The sequence below is a fragment of the Nomascus leucogenys genome, chromosome 10, assembly GCF_006542625.1.
Source record: "Nomascus leucogenys isolate Asia chromosome 10, Asia_NLE_v1, whole genome shotgun sequence".
NCBI lineage: Eukaryota > Metazoa > Chordata > Mammalia > Primates > Hylobatidae > Nomascus > Nomascus leucogenys.
In genome coordinates, this window is record NC_044390.1 from 85,215,644 (window position 1) to 85,241,854 (window position 26,211).

The following is a 26,211-nucleotide window of genomic DNA, read 5'->3' on the forward strand; positions in this document are numbered from 1 at the left end:
TGTTTATTTTTTGAGGCAAGATCATGCTGTGTCACCTAGGCTGGAATACCATGACACGATCATGGCTCGCTATAGCCTCCATGTCCCAGGCTCGAGCAGTTCTCCCACCTCAGCCTCCTGAGTAGCCGGAACCACAGAACCACAGGCAAATGCCTCCACATCCTCAGCCCCCTGAGTAGCTGGGGCTACCGTGCACACTAGCACCACACTAAGTTTTTTGGCTATTTTTTTTTTTTTTTAAATAAAGATGGGGGTCTTATCTCATTCTGTTGCCCAGGCTGATCTTGAACTCCTGGGCTCAAGCAGTCCTCCCACCTCAGCCTCCCAAAGTGCTGGGATTACAGGCATGTGCCGTCACACCCAGCCCTGCTTGTTTTAAAAGGGGACTTTTTTTTTTCTTAATGGAAAAAAATGAAACAGAGAACCAAAAGCTTTTAACTGTTTTTTTTTTTTCTTTCCTTCAATGAAAGCCTCTCATTTTGAAAAGACATGTTTTTCTTCAAGCAACAAAGGTGGTAGAGGAAATTCCTCAACTTTCTCAACGAGTCATGTAACATTACACTGGCCTCCATAAAGCACCGATTAAGAAAGCTAAAGAATAAGATGTTGTATTTCTTTTAAAATAATTTAAAATATATTAAATTTTCCTAAGGCAGGTTTTGTTTGAATGAGGTGTCTTGATTAGATAACTACATGCCACTGAAGGAGAACAGTACTTTTAAGGAGCTATTTTTGTTTCGCAGTAGAGTTGAAACCAGCTGATTAATCCAACGAAGTTAAACAGCAGAGACAGATCTCGTACATAAGAGTATCAGCTAAAGTCATGACTACACCAATTCTTTACACAATTAAGACATCTTTGCAACTGTTCAATTTAAGTACTATGGTTTTTAGATAATCGAGAAAAACACAGCTGTACCTTAACATCTGTTGAGAAAATACAAATAAATATGATGCTAATAAATGGCCATTGATAACTCAGTAGCCATCTGAATAGTCATGCAGTTTAAGAATACATCCTTGTATAATCTGACATACAAATTTGTCATTTCCTGCACATGCACACCATTGTTAAAAAAAAAAAAAAAGAAAAGCCAGTAATAGTGTCTGGATCGGTCAGGAGCACGGCCTGATTCCCCTGTAATTCAGTTAAGCTAAATTAATACCTCATACCAAATGGCTCCAGGAAAACTGTCCTGCAGGTCAGAAGGGAGCCCAAGAAGAAAAGCACTTGGCCAACATCGAAGCAACTCCGACCACAGCAGGAGAGAACTTGAACCAATGCTACCACTGCATCAGAAACACAAGGATAGCTACTAGGCAGAAGCCATCCTTCCCAGTGGAGGGAGCGTGAGCTGCTCTGCCCCTAGAGAGGCTCTGGAGGCCTACTTAGTTGTATAATCAAAACAACATCAGTAACTGCACTTTGAATCAAAACAACCAGAAAGAGTTCAACACTTGCTGTTCGTAACTGGACTGAAGATTTAAGGTAAGGCTCTGTTGCCGTGCAAGTGGAATCTCTTCCTCTAAGACTGACTTTCACATGCCAGGGAGAGAAAGATCCATGACTAGTACACTGGAATCTGGTTTTGCTACATTCTATTCACAATCCCTAAGAAATGCTATTTCAATCCAAGACCAGATGTTTGGCCCATTATTCCAGCAACTCCCTTTGACAGGACGATTTACCCTGCTACAAAGAAGCACAAGATGTGGTGTTGCTTAAAAAGTCCTGTATGTGAGGAACTCTTTCATTTTCTTGGGGATTGGCAGTGCTAGGACTTGGTAAGTTGTTAGGAAACTTCGAAGGGCTTTCCGGCATAAGTGCTTCAGTGAGGACAGGACCCTAGGAGCTGTCCAGAACTGGACATGGCCATCTCTTGTCCTGGAATGAAACAGAAACTGATGCTAACACAGAGCTTGGATGTTCATGTTTTCATGAGGACGGATACTCATGTTTCTATTTTGACTGGAAAGAGCAGGAGACTTCGGAGAGTGAAATGGAACCCTGACCGTAGAAATGGATGTAAAAGTTGTGGTGCTGAATAATTAAAGCTGCTGATAGGATTCGAAAAACTCAAGACACCTGTGATAACAAAGTGCTCTCTCTTGGCACAGCCCTTTCTAAATCTGACCACAGTTGGTTCAAAAGTAATAGGGGGAAGAGTGCCACCTACTGAATTATAGATGTTACCTGTAAAGTGGTCTTTTGGCCCTAAATGGTTTCCCATATATTATGCATCATCTCAATTTTATTCTCCCTTGTGAACTTGGCCCATTAGGTGGCATGACTTACAGGTCTTTAATTACATTTAGGTTAAATATTCAGAGAAAATGGGACACTGTTATTAGCAAAATCAATCATTTGAGTTTTATATAATCTTGAATTGCCTTAAAGGTTTCCTCATAGGCAAGAAAATTCTAGATGGTTTCTTTCCTTAAAAAGCTCCATGGTATACTCAGCAGAAAGCACCACCCATCTGTTCAGCTAACAAATACATACCCTGTGGCAATGACTCCACCATGTGGAAAAAATGTGCAGCAAAGACCATTGGTCATAGGAGCAAATGCAATGGGAGTTTTCAGTTCCAGGGCCCAGATCCTGAGGAGTCTGGATGGGGAGAGAGAACATCTGTACATTAGCTGACCCAGGGCCAGACCAAGAGGGTCTTGCTGCCATTACTCGCAAGCACTTGTTCTGAGGCCATGTAAAGAGAGTTTGTTACCTGTCATCTGCCACCGTGGCAAGGTACAAGCCTTCCGGAGAGAAGCACACAGATCTCAGTGAGCTAATGTGGACATCACTGTCATCCATGGCGGGGTCAACCTGGGTGTGGCTGGGAAGGAAAGAAACAGGATGGCAGGCCTGGAGTGATGGCTGCTTTCCACCCTCCATCGTCACCCCAAGCAGGAAGCCAAACTGCCCTGGCTACAAAAGGGCTCAAGATGCATTGTGTGCCCCTCGTGGAAAAGCTTGGGATTTGCACACTGGAAAAAAAGGGTATCTCAGAAGGCTCCAGGTGTCCTGTGGAGGGGCTGAAGGGTTACTAACACTTCCTTGTGCTAATTTGCTTATGCAAAGTAGGTCAGCCCTCACTTTAATGCCACAATAGAAACTGCAAGTCTTTTTTAGGCTAAGATACATGATAATTATAGGACTGCCTATTATTTGCTTCATAAAACAACAGACACAAAAGGAAAAAGGAGACCAAGTTTGTGAGAACATGAAACTCATTTTGGAAAGCACAGTTTCGATAAGAGGCTCTTTCTGAACTTGTTACTACAGTTATTAGTAAATGGAAATAAAGAGTCATATTGAGGCTTCATAATGCTGATTCCGAAGAAGTACACACAGCTGCCTGAATCGGGAGACTGGAAGACACTCAAAGCTACTTGAGAGGGCTTAATTGACAAGCCATCACTAAGAAGAAATGAACCAGGCCATGCACAGTGGCTCATGCCTATAATAGCAGTTTGGGACACTGAGGCGGTGGATCACCTGAGGTCAGGAGTTTGAGACTAGCCTGGCCAACATGGTGAAACCCCATCTCTACTAAAAATACAAAAATTAGCCGGACCTGGTGGCACACGCTTGTAGCCCCAGCTACTCGGGAGGCTGAGGCAGGAGAATCGCTTGAACCCGGGAGGTGGAGGTTGCAGTGATCCAAGACTGTGCCACTGCACTCCAGCCTGGGTGACAGAGCGAGACGCCGTCTCAAAAGAAAAAGAGACCCACTGTGCCTTTTTATCCAGCTTGTCCCCTCCCATGTCCCAGATTCTAAAAGAGACATGTCTAATCCCAGGCAGTTTCCTCATCAGTCCCCCCACAAAAAAGTCATAGCAGGGATTCAGTCCTTACTGGAGTGACCTCAGCCTTTCGCCGGTGTAGGGGTCCCACATAATCACATTGGTATCGTAAGAAGCCGTGACAAGCAGGGCAGAGTCGGGGGAGAAGTCACAAGAGACAACACTGCTTTGATGGCCCTCTAGCTTCCGAATTAACGTGTAGGACCTCATGCTCCATAGAAAGACCTGTGGAAAGTAAGAAGTGCCTGGTTAGGGCAGAAGCAAAGTGCTTAGGACTCAAACGGAGGGAGGGAAAGGTACCACCACCAAATCTGCAGGCCCTGCGGCCAGGTCAAGCTGATTCTCTATCCCTTTTCTACAGCTCTTCCAGAACCTGTGGTATAGGTTTAAATAAGGTAACTGGTCTGGATTCTTGAGGATTTAAACCAATGGGCATGCTCAAGGAGCTCACTATAAGAGAATAAACCAGACCAGCCTTAGGAAGACCCCCGCTGAAACGCATGTGCAGAGACTTCTGAGTCTGCTTCTGAGTCCTGTTTGCCAATAGGATAGTATGTGCTGATGAAGACCTGAGCCAAGTGCTATCTTATTCCACTTAAAAATAAAGGTCAGCGGCCAGGCATGATGGCTCACATCTGTAATCTCAGCAATTTGGGAGGCCGAGGTCGGTGGATCACATGAGGCCAGGAGTTCAAGACCAGCCCGGTCAACATGGCAAAACCCCTTCTCTACTGAAAATACAAAATTTAGCCAGGCATGGTGGTGCACGCCTGTAAGCCCAGCTATTTGGGAGGCTGAGGCAGAAGAATCACTTGAGCCTGGTAGGTGGAGGTTGCAGTGACCCGAGATCACGTCACTGTACTCCAGCTTGGGCGAAAGAGTAAGACTGTCTCAAATTTTTTTTTTTAAAAGGTCAGAAGTGAAATCCGTGGCCACCCCACAAAGTAGTGGCAGGCTGCCAAGGCATTTTACACCTTCCACCTTGTGTATGGAACCATGGAAATCTGTCCCAAGACTGTGCCTCTGACCTAGCTCATCACTTTAAACCTTTGTGAGAAGCATTAAGAGGATTTTATTTTCATTCCTTTAAGAAAACCCTCAGGCGGAGCGGTGGCTCACGCCTGCAATCCCAGCACTTTGGGAGGCCGAGGCGGGCAGATCACCTGAGGTCAGGAGTTCAAGACCAGCCTGGCTAGCATGGTGAAACCTCGTTTCTGCTAAAAATACAAAAAATTAGCCAGGCGCGGTGGTGCACGCCTGTAATCCCAGCTACTCGGGAGGCTGAGGCAGGAGAATTGCTCGAACCCAGGAAGCGGAGGTTGCAGTGAACCGAGATTGCGTCATTGCACTCCAGCTTGGGCAACAAGAGTGAAACTCTGTCTAAAAAAAAAAAAAGAAAAGAAAAGAAAAGAAAAAAACCCTCCAAACCACAAATAAATGATGAACCACCTGGGCTGTACCAAATAGTGAACTCTCAACCTTCCCTTCAGTCACAGCAAGTGGTTCAACGCAACACAAAATTCAAAGAGAAACTGTTCTCAAATTGTTCTTGGATTTCTAATACCTGTTTGTTTTTTCAATTAACAGGATTTCAGGACAAAGTTCAACAAGTAACTGCACTGACATGATTTGAATTGGAAATCTGAATTAGAGGGATTCAAATTTGATGGTTCAAAGGAAATTTGGATTCATATGTGAGCTGCAACTTTTAAAATATCAGACTCCAAGAAGAAAAGAAATTTAAAAAGCAATGGTTTTCCTATTTTGTAAAGGGAAACAGCCCTCTGATGACAGGAGCAACCTGTTTCCAAATCCCTCCTGTCTTTGGGTTCGTGTTAAAGTGCAAGTCACAAGGGACTTTTGCAGGTGGCGGCCACAGCCCACTCGCATGCCTTCTATTGGGGTAGATTTGCGGACGATTTTGAGAACACTCACACACACCAGGCCACCACTTCAGACCTCCATGTCTCAGTGAATTAAAGCAATAATGCTGGAGACTCACCGACTTCTCTCCAGCTGCAGAACACAGCATGCTGCAGTCTGGGGAGATGGAACAGCAGTAAACCCACTGCAGGTGGCCCGATAACACTTGAATCTGTTTACCTGGCAGGAAAAAGAAGCAGACGATGAGCCAATCCTCAACAAAGCAGGAAGACTGGAGAACAGGAGAACTGGGGTGGTAACAGCCCCCGGCCCAGTATACCCATCAGCTCCTATCAGCTGGGCCCAAGGGTCCAATTTTTAATTCAGAGTAAAAAATATGACCATATTTGTCATTTAAACACCTGTAATCTGTGAATATGATATTCTAATTCCCCATGGAAACCATTACCTATGGCTTCAACACAATCTATAAGATCAGTAAGGGTGAAGGGGTACATTGATCACTTTTTTGTTGTTTGTTTCTGAGATGGAGTCTTGCTCTGTCTCCCAGGCTAGAATGCAGTGGTGTGATCTCAGCTCGCTGCAACCTCTGCCTCCCAAGTTGAAGTGATTCTCCTGCCTCAGCCTCCCGAGTAGTTGGGATTACAGGCACGTGCCACTGCGCCCAGCTGATTTTTGTACTTTTAGTAGAGACAAAGTTTCACCATATTGGCCAGGCTGGTCTCGGATACCTGACCTCAGGTGTTGATCACTTTTTTTATATAATCTTGAACTGCATTAAAGGTTTCCTCATAGGAAACCATATCAAAGGGACCCTTTGATAGCAAAGAATGTTCTTTTTAGGCTCCCCAACCACCTCGAGTGCCCTGAAGCATCAGTCCCAATTTTGAGAGAGTGTTTATCTTCAATTCTCCCTCATTTAAAGTCTGTAATGGTTTCTCTGTAATCACAAGGATCCTGCTCCAGACTGTCCCTGCCCAGCCTTGCCAGGATGTCCAGATGAGCAGTGGTGTGGAGTCATTAGGGGCACACATTCTAGAGTCAGACAGCTTGGGTTTGAATCCTGACTCCCCTGCTAATTCAGCACATAACCCAGAGTGACTCAATCTCTCCAGCTCTTGCTTTAAAAAAAAAAAAAAATGCCCGTTCATATAGGGGATGGGTGAATAAATGGTGGTATGTCTACCCCCTTAATGCAGTTGGAATTAGAGACAGATTTTCCATAGAGTACCTACAGTTTAATGAAAAATGCGAGATGCAGGGAAAAATCGTGAAGATGTATGATTCCATTTTTGTGAAACAATGACCCAAAAGCCATGAATGCAAACATGTGTATGCACAGGATTATACAAGTAGAGAGAAAAATATGGAAGGGTATATACTCCTAACACGAGGTACCAGGATGCAGGGGAAGAAGGGAGGATGGCGACAGCAGGGAGGGCAAGAGAGAGAATTGGGAAGGAAAGAGCCAAGCAAGAAAGAAGAAAAAAGAATTGTTATATGCCTGTACATGGTGAGATATATGAATTTATTTAAGTTTATGCAGATGTATGGATCTATAAAAATTAACATTTTTTATTTTTTATTTTTTTTTCATTTTTTTGAGATAGAGTCTTGTTCTGTTGCCTAGGCGGGAGTGCAATGGCATGATCTTGGCTCACTGCAACCTCTGCCTCCTGGGTTCAAGCAATTCTCCTGCCTCAGCCTCCCGAGTAGCTGGGATTACAGGTACCTGCCACCATGCCCTGCTAATTTTTATATATTTTTAGTAGAGCTGGGGTTTTACCATGTTGGCTAGGCTGGTCTCGAACTCCTGACCTCGAGTGATCCGCCCACCTTGGCCTCCCAAAGTGCTTTAATTAATATTTTTAAAAAGTTAGTCATGGTGCCTGTAGTCCCAGCTACTCCGGAGACTGAGGCAGGAGGATCACTGGAGCCCAGGAGGCAGAGGTTGCAATAAGCCGAGATCGCAGCATTGCAGTCTAGCCCAGGCAACACAGTGAGACTCTGTCTCAAAAAATAAAGGTCAATCATGGTTTCTTCAGCTGTCAAATCTCAGGGTGCTGTGAGTACTGAATACATTAAGGCATGTTAGGTCAGTGGGGCAGCGCCTGGCAGCTGGGAACACAACTTTATTCCCCTCCTCTCCTTGAAAAGCTCTCATAATTGGCCTACTCCATCCCACCAACTCTTGGTCACTCTCACTTGGTCTTTCCTTCCAAGTCATCAAGTGATTTCCAGAGCCACTGCATGGACCTTCCTGAGACGGTGGCAAGCTGCCTTAGTACACTCATTAAGCCAGCATTTAAAAAGGCACTGCCAGCCGAGCATGGTACCTCACGCCTGTAATACCAGCACTTTGGGAGGCCGAGGTGGGCGGATCCCTTCAGGTCAGGAGTGCAAGACCAGCCTGACCTTCATGGCAAAACCCCATTGCTACTAAAAATACGAAAATTAGCCAGGCATGGTGGCACACACCTGTAGGAGGCTCTGTCTCAAAAAAAAAAGAGGCACTGCCTTGGAGAAGCTGTCCTGATCAGCAGCACATCTTAGACTGTGTGATTACAGGTTCCACAGTACTGGGCAGAAGCCACCTACAGTAGGCCAGGCACAGTGGCTCATGCCTGTGATCCCAGCACTTTGGGAAGCCCAGGTGGGCGGATCACTTGAGGTCAGGAGTTTGAGACCAGCCTGGCCAACGTGGTGAAACCCTGTCTCTACTAAAAATACAAAAAATTAACCAGGTGTGTTGGCTTATGCCTGTAGTCCCAGCTACTTGGGAGGCTGAGACACAAGAAGCACTTGAACCCGGGAGGCGGAGGTTGCAGTGAGCTGAGATCGTGCCACTGCACTCCAGCCTGGGCAACACAGTGAGACTCCGTCTCAAGAAAAAATAAACAAACAAACAAAAAAAACACCTAGAGTTATCTTGGTGATCAGATGCCTTCAGATGAGGATGCACGTGCACCGCCTTAGTTTGTTTGACAAGTTGCTATGAACTAAATGTGTCCCCCACACATAAAGCCCTGATCCCCAATGTGATGGTATTAGGAGGCGGGGCTTCTGAGAAGTCAAGAGGTCATGAGGGTGAAGCCTCGGGAATGGGATTAGTGCCCTTAGAAGAAGAGATATGAAAGAGAGAGATCTCTGCCAGATGAGGATGCAGAGAGAAGGTGGCTGTTTACAAGCCAGGCAGCAGGTGCTCACAGACACCAAAACTACTAGCACCTCGCTCACGGACTTCCCAACCTTCAGAACTGTGAGAAATAAATGTCTGTTGTTTAAGCCACCCAGTCTCTGGCATTGACTAAGATAAAAGTTTTCAGCCTCATTGCTAAAAGAGCAGGAGAAAGGTCCCTCCCATGGCTGTGTGGAGCTGGACAGTCATAGCTTGGGAGAGAGTGCCAGTGCCTTCACACCATGGGGACAAGTGGCTTCTTCATGACCCTCCTTCCAATCCCTCTACCCCCTGATCCTCTTCATGACCCTTTACCACTGCTTCCTTCCAATCCCTCCAGCCCCTGAGCCCCATCCAGGGCTGGAGGAATTGGAAAAATGGCATTGCAATAAATTCCCCTTTCTTGTGTCACTAGTTTTTTGTTTTTTGTTTTTTTTTTTGAGACAGAGTCTTGCTCTGTCGCCCAGGCTGGAGTGTAGTGATGCAATCTCGGCTCACTGCAATTTCTGCCTCCCAGGTTCAAGTGATTCTCCTGCCTCAGCCTCCCGAGTAGCTGGGACTATAGGCGCCCACCACCACGCCCAGCTAATTTTTGTATTTTTTAGTAGAGATGGGGTTTCGCCATGTTGGCCAGGCTGGTCTTGAACTCCTGACCTCAGGTGATCCGCCCGCCTCAGCCTCCCAAAGTACTGGGATTACAGGCATGAGCCACTGTGCCTGGCCTCTTATATCACCTTTCTAGTTAAGGATCAAACCAGAGATGTATGGAATTCCTTATTGGGCCACCCCTGTATGTAGTTTGCTCAAGGCAGAATTTCACAAAACCTGACGCCCTGTAGCCTGAGAGAATTATTCTAGGCTTAGAGTCAGCTTCAAAAAGAAAGTCTTTCTTTCTAACAGGAAGCACCCAACAGGGACTTCTAGATCAGTGGTTCTCAACCTGGGGATACCTTGTCCTTCACAGGACATGGGGACTTTTTTGCTTGTCACAACTGGAGAGGATGCTACTGGCATTAAAAGAGAAGAGGCCAGGCACGCTGCTCAGTGTCTTAGAATGCACAGGAGAGCCCACAACAAAGGGTTATCCAGCCCAAAATATCCATCGTGCTGATGTGAAAACCTGTTCTAGATCAAATATTTTTAACAGGGGCAATTCGCCCCAAGAGGGTACAAACTAGTTCTTGGTAGCCAAAAAAATCTTAATATTTTTTTACATACAAAGCATAGACATGCATTCAGCACATAAGTAGATATACAGTATATCTTCGATATTAAAATAGCCTAAATAGACACACAGTATATGTTTGGTATTAAACTCTTTGGTACAGTATTATCTTTGGGGTGGGCAGGAGCGATTAGGAAAAAACTGTCTAAAAAGGCACCTTAAGGGGCAATCACAGAAAAAAACATCAAGAAACACTGTTTTAGATAAAAATGACAGTGGTAAAGTGGAGAAAGCAAATACAGTATTTTTGGAGTTGCCGAGTAGTTCCTTCACTTCCCATACCGTGTTTATTCAGGTCCCAGATGCGAAGAGTCTTATCCCGTGACGCGGAGACCAAAATCAAACTGCCACTGGGTGTGAAGCTCAGATCTCTCACGACATCTTGGTGGCCGGAAAGATTCAAAAGCAGGAGCCCTGGCATGGGAGCAGGGGCACTGAATCAGCCAGAGAGGGGGCATGAGGTGTGCCTGCCATGGCCACACCCCTCGGCCAACACGAGTGGGGCAGGGAGGCAACATAGTCAGAACATGCACCCGAGCCTCCCAGAACCTTGCGCCAGCCAGGAATGACCTACCTGTCTGCACCTCCCAGATCTTGATCTGCCCATCATTGAGTCCCGTAGCAAGAACCAGGCAAGAGATATCGGGCACTTGGGGGTGGTGGCGTGCCCAGAGCTTCCTGCTGGGTGGGGAAGGCCACGGGCTGAAGGCCAGCCCCCAGACAATCTGACCACAGTCCAGCGTCTTCTCTTTTGGGCTGCCCCGCCCTTTCGTCTCATTTTTGCTACTTCGGCTTTTGGCTTCAAACCCTTTAGGGATGCTGGGAGAAGCAGAGATTTCTTAATGAATTTGCAATTGTTACCAAGTTTATCAACTTTTCATCCTGGGACATGTAAGACTTTTGGGGAGTGGAGGGAAGAGTCTGTCACCCAGGCTGGCGTGCAGTGACACAATCATGGCTCACTGCAGCCTTGACCTCCCTGCTCAACTGATCCTCCCGCCTCAGACTCCACCAAGTAGCTAGGACGACAGGCATGTGCCATTAGGCTCTGTTAACTTTGTTTGTATTTTTTTGTAGGACGGAGTTTTGTCATGTTGCCCAGGCTGGTCTCAAACTCCTGAGCTCAAGTGATCTGCCCCTTGGCCTCCCAAAGTGCTGGGATTACTGGCATGAAACACCCCACCTGGCCACATAAGACTTTAAATCCTAGAAACAAGCTGGCCTTTGGTGCAATCTGCTGTGACTTTTCTTTTTGTTTCTTTTTAAGAGTTGTTGTAGGCCGGGCGTGGTGGCTCATGCCTGTAATCCCAGCATTTTGGGAGGCTAAGACAGGTGGATCACCTGAGGTCCAGAGTTCAAGACCAGCCTGGCCAACATGGTGAAACGCCATCTCTACTAAAAAAAAAAAAAAAAAAAAAAAATGAGCCAGGCGTAGTGGTGGGTGCCTGTAACCCCAGCTACTTGGGAGGCTGAGGCAGGAGAATCGCTTGAACCCAGGGGCGGAGATTGCAGTGAACCAAGATCGCACCATTGCACTCCAGCCTGGGGAACAAAGGCAAAACTGTCTCAAAAAAAAAAAAAAAGAGTTGACGTAACACAAGCCATACTGGCCATGGCTCAATCTATTTGCAACAGCCCTGCAATGGGGTAACCTGTCTTGTGGGATAACTAAATAACAGATGCTCCAGGGAGTTAGATGCTTGCTCAGAAAGTTCTCTCGGGTTTTGATGAGTGGAAGGAAAAAGACACTCAGTTTTTCCCATGAGTAAGAAAGCATACTGCAGGTTTGGAACTGGGGCAGAACTTAAAGCCTGAATATCCACCACTCTCCTGCCTGATGAGTTCCCTTACCTCTAGCTTAGAAATCCCCAAAGAGCTGGAAAATAAACCCCCGTCTTGCCAACACCGTTTGTTTGGTACATGTTAATTTCCACCTTCACTCACTATGTTCCAACTGATTAATGAGGCTCCTCCATTTACTTCCGAACTGATGGTAACCCGCACAAGAATCAAACAGCAAGGTAGTCAAGAGAGAAAAGGAATTCACAGGGCTGTATAGAGGTATCCTGTCCTGGAAGATCTCTTAACCCGACCCTCTCCTACAATTCAACTTACAGTGAAACAGGCCCAGATAAGCTAAAACATGAGGCCCTGGCCACCACTGCGCCCAGGAAACAATGTCTCAAATGCACAAGCACTTGGCCGGCCCTGGGGTTCAGCCTGAAAACATGAAGCTTACTGTTTGCGGTACACGGCACAAAGGTCTCCATGTGACCCTGACCACACTCTGGTTGGTTAAACTGGGGAAATGGAGACGAGAAAGCTGAACGCCAGGATGAGGTCAGATTTAATTCCATGAGAAATCCTAAACTCAATGCATACGTAGTTGAACAACTTTATGTATTAATTGGTGCAAAAATAATTGCAGTATTTGCAATTACCACCATTACTTTTGCACCAACCCAACATTACAGATGGCAAAAACCACGGTTACTTTTGCACCAACCCAGTATTATAGATGTTCCTGAAAAATTCTAAGTAAATCACGTTTTTGTCAATTGTGTGGTGAAATACACGAAAGAATTTTAACCAAGCTCATTTACAAAATTAGAAGGGAGGGGCTGGGCACGGTGGCTCACACCTGTAATTCCAGCAATTTGGGAGGCTGAGGTGGGTGGATCACCTGAGGTCAGGAGTTCGAGACCAGCCTGACCAATATGGTGAAACCCCATCTCTACTAAAAATACAAAAATTAGCTGGACGTGGTGGCAGGGGTCTGGTGGCGCATGCCTGTAATCCCAGCTACTCGAGAGGCTGCTATGGGAGGATTGCTTGAGCCAGGAGGCGGAGGTTGCACTGAGCTGAGATCACACCACTGCACTCCAGCCTGGGTGACAGAGTCAGACCCTATCTAAAAAAAAAAAAAAAGGTCTACACTCTTAGCAATTGTCAAGTGTACATTATTAATAACCACAGTCATCATGCCATACAATAGATCTTCTGAACTTACCCTGCTTAGCTGAAACTTTATACCTTTGATGAATACCTCCCCACTCCCTCTCCCACCCCCAGTAACCACCATTCTACTCTCTGTTTCTATGAGTTAGACTTTTTTAGATTCTACATGTAAGTGAGATCATGCAGTATTTGTCTCTCTGTGCCTAGTTCATTTCACTTAGGATAAAGTCCCTCAGGTTCCATCCATGTTGCAGCAAATGACAGGATTTTGTTCTTGTCAATAAAGTTTTATTGGAACGCAGCCACAAGCATTTGGCTAGGTATTGTCTGAGGCTGCTTTCACACTGTGACAGCAGTTCAACAGTCAAGACAGAGACCTTATGGCCCACAAAGCCTAAACTATTTACTTTATAGAAAAAGTTGGCCAGGTGCCATGGCTCACGCCTGTAATCCCAGCACTTTGGGAGGCCGAGGTGGGCGGATCACTTGAGGTCAGGAGTTTGAGACCAGCCTGGCCAACATGGTGATACCCCATCTCTACTAAAAATACAAAAAACTAGCCAGGTATGGTGGGGGGTGCCTATAGTCCCAGCTACTTGGGAGGCTGAAGCAGGAGAATCACTTGAGCCCGGGAGGCAGAGGTTGCAGTGAACCGAGGTTGCACCACTGCACTCCAGCCTGGATGACAGAGCAAGACTCCATCTCAAAAAAAAAAAAGAAAAAAAGAAAGAAAGAAAAAGTTTGCCAACTTCTGGGTCTAAATGGCCAAATATAGGCTGAAACTTGTTATTCTGGCCAAACAATCTGAATGTGACCATGAATGTCATTTCGATCGGCTGCCTCTCCACAGACTGTCCAGACCTGCCTGGCTCTGGCCCTGGCACTGGCCCCTGAGTTTGCTGTCACGAGAAGCAGCACTTAAGAGGCAGGCTATGGGAAGAGGTTTAAGACAGCCTGGAGGGCCGGGCCAGCTTGTACAGATTGGGGGGGGGGGGGGGAGGGAGGAGGTGGTCTTAAATAAAAAATAGGGGGGGGGGGGGGGGGGGGGGGGGGGGGGGGGGGGGGAGGAGGAGATTGACTGATCAGCTGGGAAGAGGAATTAAAAAAAAAAAAAAAAAAAAAAAAAAAAAAAAAAAAAAAAAAAAAAAAGCCTGGAACCACCAGTTAAATTTGTTTTATTTCTTATAAAATCCTGATTACTGTGTATGTTTTATTTATTTTGGTTTTTTTTAGAGACAGGGTCTCTCTCTGGCACCCAGGCTGCAGTGCAGTGGTGTGACCATAGCTTACAGCAGCCTTGAACTCCAGGGCTCGAGCAGTCCTTCCATCTCAGCCTCCTGAGTAGCTGGGACTACAGATGCATGCCACCATACCCAGTTAATTTTTTAATTTTTTGCAGACAGGGTCTCGCTATGCTGCCCAGGTTAGTCACTAATTCCTGGCCTCAAGCAATTCATCCCACCTCAGCCTCCCAAAGTGCTGAGATTACAGGCGTGTGACACCACACCTGGCCCTAATTTCTGTATTTGAATTAAGGAACACACCTGTAGCTACTTTATTCCAAAAGAATTAAGGCATATTTATTATTTCATTTTAATATCCTAAATTTAATTTTTCTAGAAAGAGATACTAAAATCTCCATTTTATGGGTTATTAACTTTCCTGGGGTCACAAAATCAGGGTCTTGGGTATCCTGGCCTAATGCTTCACAAATACTTTGAGTTTGCTAATGAATCAAGGGATGAGTTACGTGAAAAGCAGGGAGGTCGTACCGTGGGAAAGAGCTGATGAGGCAAGACAGATTCATTGGCAGAATTTAGCTTCACTGAAGTTAAAATTCTAAAAACTTTATTTCAAAAAGCAGTATAATTATTTGGTTAATATCAATTATTTGCTCAATATCAAAAGCACTACATAATATGATTTTTAAAAAATGTATAACTACCCTAACTAGAATATAAATGCCCCAAATTCTCTCTTTTAAAAGACTTTTAAAATAGCTATTGTTGGCGGGGTGTGGTGGCTACGCCTTTAGAAAGCTGAGGTGGGAGGATCACTTGAGGCAAGGGGTTCAAAGCTGCTGTGAGCTATGATCATGCCACTGTACTCCAGCCTGGGTGACAGAGCAAGACCTTGTCTCTGCCCCCTAAAAAGCCCAATTATTTTAAATTATAAAAATAATAAATAAGAATAGTAGTGAAACATGGGAGAAATGTGAAAATGAGACAAAGTAAAAATTACCTATAATCCTAACACCACCATTCTAAACATCTCACTATAAATTTTTGTGTATATACACATGTCTTTTAAAAACAAATCCGATATCATACTGCATACATGGTTTCACAAACTGCTTTTTTTTTTTTTTTTTTAAGAGAGCATCTCACTGTTGCCCAGGCTGGAGTGGCCTGGTATGATCAGAGCTCACTGCAGCCTCTAATTCCTGGGTTCAGGCGATCCTCCCATCTCAGCCTCCTGAGTAGCTAGAACCACATGCACGTGCCACCACGCCAGGCTAATTTTTAAAATTTTTTTGTAGAAATGGGGTCTTGTTATGTTGCCCAGGCTGATCTAGAACTCCTAGCCTCAAGTGATCCTCCCACTTCTGCCTCCCAAAGTGCTGGGATTACAGGTGTGAGCCACCGCACCCGGCCATATAGCCTGTTTTTTTTCAATAAGCCTCATACTGCAAACATTTCCTCAGAATACTGTTCTTCAAAATATGTGATTTTGCCAGGTGCAATGGCTCACGCCTGTAATCCCAGCACTTTGGGAGGCCAAGGCAGGTGGATCCCTTGAGGCCAGGAGTTCAAGACCAGCCTGGGCAACATGGTGAAAACTTGTCTCTTCTAAAAATACAAAAAAATTAGCTGAGTGTGGTGGCACACGCCTGTAATCCCAGTTACTCAGGAGGTTGAGGCAGGAGAACCACTTGAATCCAGGAGGCGGAGGTTGTGGTGAGCAGAGATGCGCCTGGAAGACAGAGCAAGACTCGCTCAAAAAAAAAAAAAAAAAATGTGATTTTTTTCTCCAAAACCAGTAACTTCTCGCTTAACATATGAAACAATAACACTTCGCTCATTGTGTTAAATAATAAATATGAAAAAATGGTTAATACTCAAATACCTTTTTCCATTTTCCCTAGTTAATAGTGAAAAGATATATTTATCTATACAAATTTATGTTTTGTTCAGAAATAGGATTTAAATTTATGTTTTGTTCAGAAATAGGGTTCAGGAAAAAAAGAAAGTTGTTACTATTTTCATTTACTGATACCAGTAATTAAAGTAAAGGAGCTTTCCCCAACTAACACATGCTCCACACTAGACCCTGAGCCAGCCACAGTGCCCTTAGGGAGATGCAAGCCCAGGCCCTTCCTTCCACCCGGGAGCAGCTCTAGGTCATGTGACAGAAAAAAAGATATATTTATCTATACAAATTTGAAAACAAGAGTGATTTTCAGGAAACTGACAGATCTTCCATGTTGTGCTTTTTTAAAAAAGCAGACTATAAATTCATATAGTAAATTTACTTATATGTCAAGTCTAGAAATGAAGGTGCATCCCTTGTATTTCAGGTGGGGAATGAGTAAACAGTGTACGACCTTGGCATTATCATTAAACTGACCACAGAAGGAACTGAAAACTCTGATTAAAAACACATAACAAAATTTGATGGCTGCAAAAATATCATATGGAAATGGTAAAATTTTCGTAACCACCCTCTCATCCCTGGATTTCAAACTGTTTCCAATTTTCTTAATATGCAACTAATTTCATGATGAAGATCAGTGTATATAAATAGATGACACCATTTCTGAGATTTCTTTTTTTTCTTTCTTTTTTTTTGAGATGGAGTCTCGCTCTGTTACCCAGGCTGGAGTGCAGTGGCACGATCTCAGCTCACTGCAACCTCCGCCTCCCAGGTTCACGCGATTCTCCTGCCTCAGCCTCCTGAGTAGCTGGGATTACAGGCGCACACCACCACACCTGGCTAACTTTTTGTATTTTTTTAATAGAGACAGGGTTTCACCATGTTGGCCAGACTAGTCTCAAACTCCTGACCTCAAATGATCCGCCTGCCTCGGCCTCCCAAAGTGCCGGAATTACAGGCATCAGCTACCGCGCCCAGCCCAGAAGAACATTTTTCAGGTCCTTGATGCATTTTGCCAGGCTTCCTTCCAGAAATTGCACAAATTTATCCCCCTCGACTCTAGCAGCATGCAGAGTACCTATCTCAACAAACTCCTGTCAACATTCTCTCTTATCAAGGCAAGTTTCATATCCAACTTATAAAAACCTTAAATCTAATGTTATTTATAAAAATGCTTAAAGCAAAATAAATGAGAGCCTCAAGGGCAAGGGCCATGTCTGATTTATCTCAGGACTCTCAGTCCCTAACTCAGTGTTACGCAAAGAAACTATGCAACCAAGGGTGGCCAACATAGTAAAACCCCGTCTCTACTAAAAATACAAAAAAATTAGCTAGGGGTGGTGGCGCACGCGTGTAATCCCAGCTACTCAGGAGGCTGAGGCAGGAGGGAGGTGGAGGTTGCAGTGAGTCGAGATGGCACCATTGCACTCTAGCCCGGGCGACAGAGCAAGACTCCATCTCAAAAGAAAAAAAAGAAACTACGCAACCAAGGCTGGCTGAGTGAATAAATACAGACATAGAGTTGCCCTGGGACAAATGAAAACGTACAGATGCTGGACCATCTGAATGGGAGCTCACAGCATTCTGACACTGGGGCTCATCCATTCCAAAGAAAGAAAAACTAGTATCAGAAACTAAACTTGGCCAAGCACCATGGCTCACGCCTGTAATCCCAGCTACTTGGGAGCTGAGGCGAGAGGATTGCTCGAGGCCAGGAATTCAAGATCAGCCTAGGCGAGACCCTGTCTCTACAAAAAGTTTAAAAGTTGGCCGGGCATGGTGGCAGGCCTGTAGTACCAGGTACTTGGGAGGCTAGGGCAGGAGGATAGCTTGAGCCCAGCAGATTGAGGCTGCAGTGAGCCGTGACTGAGTCACTGCACTCAAGCCTGGACAAGAGCAAGACCCTCTCTCTCTCTCTCTCTCTTTCAAAAAAATAAGTAAATAAAATAAACTTGGTTGATAATAAAAAGACAAACTTAAAAACGAGCAAAGGCTCTGAGTAGACATTTATCCAAAGAACGTATACAAAGGACCAGTAAGCACCTGAAAAGATGCTCAGCCAGGTGTGGTGACTCACACCTGTAATCCCAACACTTTGGGAGGCCAAGGTGGGTGGATCACCTGAGGTCAGGAGTTCGAGACCAGCCTGGCCAACATAGTGAAACCTCGTCTCTACTAAAAATACAAAAATTATCTAGGAGTAGTGGTGTGTGCCTGTAATCCCAGCTACTTGGGAGGCTGAGGCAAGAGAATTGCTTGAACCCAGGAGGTGGAGGTTGCAATAAGCTGAGATCATGCCACTGTACTCCAGCCTGAACAACAGAGTGAGACTCTGTCTCAAAAAAAAAAAAAAAAGCAAAACAAAAAAAGAAAGAAAGAAAAGATGCTTGACATCCATAACCATCAGGGAAATGCAAATCGAAACCACTATGAAATGCCACTTCAACCCACTAGGATGGCTACCTGCTAGGATAATAAAAAAGACAGACAATAACAAGGGTTGGATGTAGAGAATCTGGAACCTGAATCCATTGCTAGTGGGAAAGTAAAATGGTGCAGCCACTCTGGAAAACAGTCTGACACCTCCTCAAATAGTTAAACATAGAAAACACAAGTTTTCTATATAAATGTTCATAGCAGCACTATTTGTAATAACCAAAACATGAAAACAACCCAATGTCCATCAACTGATAAATGTATGAACAAAATTTGGCATCTCCATATGATGCAATAAAAGGAAATGAAATACTAGTATATGCTAGAACACGGATGAGTTGCGAAAACATTATGCAAAATGAAAGAAGCTAGTCAAAAAAGGCTACGTGTTGTATGACTCCATTAACAGGAAGTGTCTAGAATAGGCCAATCTAGAGGGACAAAGTAGATTAGTGGTTGCCTGGAGAGTGCAGGGGGGTTGGGGGATCTAAGCTAAGGGGTACAGGGTTTCTTTTTGAGGAAATAAAGGTATTCTAAAGTTGATTATGTGCCAGGCACAGTGGCTTATGGGAGAAATGTGTAATCCCAGCACTTCGGGAGGCCGAGGTGGGTGAATCACTTGAGGTCAGGAGTTCGAGACCAGCCTGGCCAACATGGTGAAACCTCGTCTCTACTAATAATACAAAAATTAGCCAGGTGTGGTGGTGTGCACCTGTAATCCCAGCTACTCAGGAGGCTGAGGCAGGAGAATCGCTTGAACCCAGGAGGCAGAGGTTGTAGTGAGCCAAGATTGCACCACTGCACTCCACCCTAGGAGACAGAGGGAGACTGTCTCAAAAAATAAATAAATAAAGTAAAATTGATGATGGTGATGGATGCACAACTCTGTGGATAGACTAAAAGCCATTGTATTGTATACTTTAAATGGACAAACTGTGTGGTATATAAATTACATCTCAATAAAGCTATGGGAAAAAAAGCCAACTTGGGGCTAACATAATCTTGACAGAATTGACTTTCACATATACAGAACTTGGGGCTCTGGAAACCCCCATATCAATTCCTGAACCATGAGCCATCTTCCCTCTCTCTGGTTCTTGGGCACCGAGATGGCAAAAGAACAAGGAGTGTTTGGAAATGTGCCGGATGGGGCCCCAGTACGAGAATACTTACAACTGCTCCTCCAGCGGCCAGGGGATCAGTTTGACGATGCAGTGTCCTTGAGACCAAGCGAACCAGGAGCCATCTGGGGAGAAGGCGACGCTCCAGGTTTCACAGCTGGACTTCCAATCAAACTGGTGGGGGCGCCCGGGCTTGAGTTCGGCCAGCAGCAGTGGTTCCTCTGGGGCAGGAGACAACATGCTTCAAACACACACCCCCTTGCTCCCTGACCACCCAGACACAGGAAAGCCACTGTCTCCCTGTGGCAAAGAGCGACACTATCCATTCCCAGAGGGAGTTGTCATTTAAATGACCCAGGGCAATAACAGCAGCCACAGGCCACATTCCACCACGGTTACTCAATCCTGGCACTCCTCACTGCTGGTTAACCATGACTCACAGTAACCTTTGTGCCCGTGAACCCAGTGAATGGAGGCCTCATTTTCCTATGAATACTTTAAGGGGAGGAAAGTGGAGAGATAGCCAGACCAGGAATATGCTAGATGGTGCTGATTATGGGGCCAAAATAGCAAGGCCTTCCAATGCATTTCAGGTTTCTTCAAAAGAACCTGCTGCTGTCAAAGAAGGAATATGTGAAACTCAAAGGCTCTCTCTCACTCGCCTGCATCCTCCCCATCATCAAGGCTAAAAACGTTCAGCCCTTGCCCTGCTTCCTCACACTCCGAAGTATGGATTCCATCTCCCCATCTCTCCCGCTTCCACGTCCTCTGTCTGGGGTTAAACCTTCATCTCATCTCACCCAGATCTTTTGCTAGTCTCCTGATCAGTCTTCCTACCCCTAGAGATGCTGCTAAAGCTGAAATACTCATACCATCACATCATTTCTTTGAAATACATTTGAAAGCTCCCGACTGCCTACATCATAAAGGCAACTGAGCCCAGGATTTCTACCATATGCCGTCTGCCCCAGCCCATCGGTCCGGCCTCCTTCCCTTGTCCCCTCCCTGCACGCCACACTCTGGCCACAAAATCTCCTTGACATGCAAGGGGCTTATTTATGTTCACACCTGGACCCACTTTTTGCTTATGAGAATCCCTAGCTTCTCAAAGTAACAAAAAAGAAAGAAAAAAGTAATAATCCCACCTAGATTCACAACTAAGAAGCGTACCCTGATCTCACACTATCAAAACGGAAATAAGTCGCACCTTGTTTATTTCATTCTCTCTTATGTAACCACTTTATCTCTGCCCCCCGCCCTTCTCATCAGTGTCTAAGCACCTTGTTCCAACACCCAGATCATTTCGTCTTTGTTTCTCCCAGGACCTAGCACACCATCTTGTGAAAGAGTAGGCACCAGATTGGAGCTTCTTCATTGACTCACCCACAGTTCCTAGTTCAGTTCTCTACTCCGATGGAAGATTCTCAATGGCTGATGAAGCTCATAAGTTAAAGGCCTTCAGAATGAATTTGTTGACCATTATGACTGTGATACTTACTAACATAAAAACTGGCTTCCATCCTGAATGAGGTCACTTCCCGATGTGTGCATTCCACACAAGGAATGTGGAATGTGGACAACTTTGACCCTGGCTGTTACCAGATAGATACTCATTTTTAAAACCCGTATTTCATATATTTTAAGACACATCTTTATACATCTTCTTACATTTTGACCTCGCTGAAATCAGGATGTATCTTACAATCAATGACTTTTCATAGTTAAATAGGTAGTATTTTTTTCTCAGTTATACATGATGATAATATGATCCATGGTATCTTGGATTCAATAAAACAGATGGTAGAGATGCATATGTGTATATTTATAAAATACTTTTGCTGGATGCAGTGGCTCACATCTGTGATCCCAGCACTTTGGGAGGCCAAGGCAGGCAGATCACTTGAGGACAGGAGTTTAAGACCGGCCTGGCAAACATGGTGAAACCATGTCTCTAATAAAAATACAAAAAAAAAAAATTAGCCAGGCATGGTGGCGGACACCTGTAGTCCCAGCTACTCGGGAAGCTGAGGCAGGAGAAGCACTTGAACCCAGGAGGCGGAGGTTACAGTGAGCTGAGATCGCGCCACTGCAATCCAGCCTGGGTGACAGAGCGAGACTCTGTCTCAAAAAAAAAAATTGGCTCATGCCTATAATCCAAGCACTTTGGGAGGCCAAGGTGGGCAGATCACCTGAGGTTGGGAGTTCGAGACCAGCCTGACCAACATAGAGAAACCCCATCTGTACTAAAAATACAAAATAGCAGCCATAAAAAATAATGAGTTCATGTCCTTTGTAGGGACATGGATGAAACTGGAAATCATCATTCTCAGCAAACTATCACAAGGACAAAAAACCAAACATCGCATGTTCTCACTCATAAGTGGGAATTGAACAATGAGAACATATTGACACAGGAAGGGGAACATCACACACCGGGGACTGTTGTGGAGTGGGGGGCGGGGATAGCATTAGGAGATATACCTAATGCTAAATGACGAGTTAATGGGTGCAGCACACCAACATGGCACATGGATACATATGTAACAAACCTGCACGTTGTGCACATGTACCCTAAAACTTAAAGTATAATAAGAAAATTTAAAAAAAAAATTGAGTTCAAAAAAGCTTAAATTAATTGCTCATGTAACATGCCATATAAAAACAGAATAAAAACTTCAATTCATGTCTTCTGCACCCAAAAAAAAAAATACAAAATAAGCCAGGCCTGTTGGCGCATGCCTGTAATCCCAGCTACTCAGAGGGCTGAAGCAGGAGAATCACTTGAACCCAGGAGGCGGAAGGCAGAGGTTGCGGTGAGCTGAGATGGTGTCATTGCAGTCCAGCCCGGGCAACAAGAGTGAAACTCCGTCTCAAAAAAAAAAAAATTCTAGTATATGCATTTATAGGAAAATAATAACATAGGTATATCTTGTTATATAAAATAGGTGTGTGTTCCTGAAGCTTCTGTCTTTAAATAGAATGTTAATAAATCATATCAAGCTTTTGTAAACTATTCATTCTCAGAGGTTCTATGTGTAAATTTGGGTTTAATGTATTAGGTCTGGCCAGGCACGGTGGCTCACGCCTATAAAAATCCTAGCACTTTGGTAGGCCGAGATGGGATGATAGCTTGAGGCCAGGAGTTCAAGACAAGCCTGGTCAACATGGTAAGACTCCATCTCTTTAAAAAAAAAAAAAGAAAAGAAAAGAAAAATATATATTTTTATATATATCGTCTGAGTAAATAGCTATTTGTATAGACCCAGGTAAATCCTCCTAGAAATCTGTATGTTTGTATGTGTGATAGTTTCATTTATACAATCACTTGTGTATAGCTATTTCTGTAGACCCAGGGTTCTCAACTGGGGGCTAGTTTGCCCCTTGAGGACATTTGGCAATAACATTTTTGGTTGTCACAACTGGAGTTGCTACTACTGCCATCTAGTGGGTGGAGGCCAGGGATGCTGCTCAACACCCTACAGCACACAGGACAGCCCCCAGCAAAGAATCATCTGGCCCAAAATGTCAACAATGCCAAGGCTGAGAAACCCAGATGCAGTCAAGTATTAAATGACATTGACTGATCTAGAGAAACATTTTCAAATGACCTGGATGGCCTGGGGTAGTGGTTCACGCCTGTAATCCCAGCGCTCCAGGAGGCAGAGGTGGAAGAATTGCTTGAGAGCAGGAGTTCCGGATCAAATGACCAGGATGAAAATTCCTTTCTTTTTTTCCATCCTGATAACATTCACAATTGGTTCACTTCCTCTACATTATCCTTTTTTTTTTTTTTTTTTTTTTTTGAGATGTAGCCTCACTCTGTCACCCAGGCTGGACTGCAATGGCATGATCTCGGCTCACTGCAACATCGGCCTCCTGGGTTCAAGCAATTCTTATGCCTCAGCCTCCCAAGAAGCTGGGATTACAGGCGTGCACCACCACACCCAGCTAATTTTCGTATTTTTAGTAGAGACAGGTTTTTGCTATCTTGGCCAGGCTGGTCTCAAACTCCTGGACTGAAGCAATCCGCCCACCTCAGCCTCCCAAAGTGCTGGGATTACAGGTGTAAACCACCATGCCTGGCCTTTTTTTTTTTTTTTAATCTCCCGTACCAAATCCATTAGCAAGTCCTATCAAGTCTGTTTCCAAAAGACTTGCCAAATCTAACCCCTCTCCATCTCTACTCTCATCTATGCAGCATCATCTCCCGCCTGGCCCAGTAGGCAACCTTCCAGCTGCTCTCCCTGCTTCCCCTCTAGCCCCGCACCATCGGTTCTCCTTGCCTCCGGAGTGGTCAGTTTCAAACACTGTTAGAATAAAACTCTAGTTCCTCACCCTGCCCTCAAAATCCAGCATAATCTGAACCTTCCTGGGCTTGTACTTCTCTCCCTGTCCCTGGCCCCAACACACTGCCCTTCTCTCTACCCTCTGCCAATGCTCAATTAGTTCTGACCCTAGGCCTTTGCACCAACCATTCCCTTCACCTGGAATGCCTCTCCTCAGCTGGCATCTACTCTTATTCAGGTCTGGCTCAAATGACAACTGCTTAGAGAACTCTTCTGACCCCTAGTCAATCTCCTTCACAACCCCTCACTTTATGTTCTTTACAGCCCTATCACCATTTGATCGCCATCTGTCTCCCCTCCACTAGGACATCAACTCTAGGGAGCAGGAACTTTGTATATTTATCCCCAGAGCTGGCAGAATTCCTGGTGGAGGACAGGCAGTGAGTAAATATTTGTCTAATAAATACATATGGTATAACTCTTTAAACAAAAAAGTAACATAAAGCTGGCCAGGCATGGTAGCTCATGCTTGTAATCCCAACACTTTGGGAGGCCAAGGCAGGCAGGTCACTTGAGGCCAGGAGTTCGAGACCAGTCTGGCCAACATGATGAAACCCCATCTCTACTTAAAATACAAAAATTAGCTGGGCATGGTGGTGGGCACCTGTAGTCACAGCTACTCGGGAGGCTGGGGCAGGAGAATCACTTGAACCCGGGAGGTGCAGGTTGCAGTGAGCCAAGATTGCGCCACTGCACTCCAGCCTGGGTGACAGAGCAAGACTCTGTCCCCCAAAAATAAAAAATAAATAAAGCCCCTTAAACTCTGATGATGCTTATGCCAAACATTTCACATGAAATGCTTCTTAAACACAAGCCCTACTCAGAATTCACACTCTATTTCTGTGATTTAGGGATTTAATCTCTTGCTATTTCAGGTTCAGGAATCCAGGAGCTAAAAGAAGAACAAACCCAGTGACTCCTGTCTCTTGGAGTCTGGGCCCAAACTAAACTTGGCTACAGGGAGAGAAAGCCCTAATTAGTGCAGAACTTAAAAACAAAACAAACAAACAAAAACAGAGCTGGGGGTGGGGTATCTAGCTTCAACTGGTGTGGTACTTGCCGACCCTTCTTGGTGAAAAGGCCTATGAATCAGGATTTCTTTGTTTTCTCCTTTTTTTTTTTTTTTTGAGACAGTCTCATTCTGCCGCCCAGGCTGGAGTGCAGTGGCGCAATCTCGGCTCACCGCAACCTCCGCCTCCTGGGTTCAAGTGATTCTCCTGCCTCAGCCTCCCGAGTAGCTGGGATTACAGGCACGCACCACCACGCCTGGCTAATTTTTGTATTTTTAGTAGAGATGGGGTTTCACCATTTTGGCCAGGCTGGTCTCGAACTCCTGACCTCAGGTGATCTGCCCACCTCGGCCTCCCAAAGTGCCGGGATTGCAGGCGTGAGTCACCATGTCCAGCCTCTTCTTTTTTAAACTGATAAATAAAAATTGTATCTATTATGGCATATAACATGTTTTGATATATGTATACATTGTGGAATGGCTCAGTCAAGCTCATTACCATATATGCATTACCTCACATACTTATTTTTGTGTGGTGAGAACACTTAAAATCTACTCTTAGCAAATTTCAAGTATATCATATTCATATATATATATATATATATATATATTTGGGGTTTTTTTTTGAGACCCAGGCTGGGGTGCAGTGGCTGAATCACAGCTCACTGCAGCCTCAACCTCCCACCCAGGTTCAAGTGATCCTCCCGCCTCAGCCTCCTGTGTATCTGGGGCTACGGGGGCGTACCACCGCACTCAGCTAATTTTTTTTTTAACTTAAATTTTTAGTAGAGATGGGGGTCTGGCTATGTTGACCAAGATGGTTTTGATCTCCTGAGCTCAAGCGATCCTCCTGCAGGCATGAGCCATTGCACCTGGCCCTGGATCAGGGTTTTCTAATTAAACAATGGGATGTGTTTGGACAATCGGGCTGAATGGAAAGGTATGTATTATAAGCCTCTTCTAGGCAAAGCAGTTAGCCTTAACACAGAGATGAAAGCTATGACCCCAGCCAGCAGGAAGCTAGGTGATTTTTCCTGTATCAAGACATGTACATTAGATAGTCCACCGGCCTCAAAAGCTTTCCTTAGTTGCTC

The 26,211-nt window shown here is 44.9% G+C and overlaps 1 protein-coding gene across 5 annotated transcripts in view; it reads right to left on the reverse strand.

Moving 5' to 3' along the window:
- Positions 1 to 213: 213 nt before the first annotated feature.
- Positions 214 to 26,211, reverse strand: part of WSB2 (WD repeat and SOCS box containing 2) — a 30,305-nt gene continuing 4,307 nt past the window's right edge. For 3 of the 5 annotated variants that reach the window (XM_030821479.1, XM_012510047.2, XM_030821478.1), the window contains exons 2-9: positions 19,815 to 19,983; positions 10,669 to 10,913; positions 10,377 to 10,508; positions 5,810 to 5,910; positions 3,860 to 4,032; positions 2,727 to 2,837; positions 2,504 to 2,611; positions 214 to 1,885 (exon numbers count right to left, since the gene is read on the reverse strand). In XM_030821479.1, the coding sequence (XP_030677339.1) occupies positions 1,723 to 1,885; positions 2,504 to 2,611; positions 2,727 to 2,837; positions 3,860 to 4,032; positions 5,810 to 5,839 (585 nt within the window). In that variant the 5' untranslated portion in view covers positions 5,840 to 5,910; positions 10,377 to 10,508; positions 10,669 to 10,913; positions 19,815 to 19,983 and the 3' untranslated portion in view covers positions 214 to 1,722. Of the gene's footprint in view, positions 1,886 to 2,503; positions 2,612 to 2,726; positions 2,838 to 3,859; positions 4,033 to 5,809; positions 5,911 to 10,376; positions 10,509 to 10,668; positions 10,914 to 19,814; positions 20,018 to 26,211 lie in introns of those variants that run through there. The other 2 variants (XM_030821477.1, XM_030821480.1) reach the window with 2 other exon arrangements.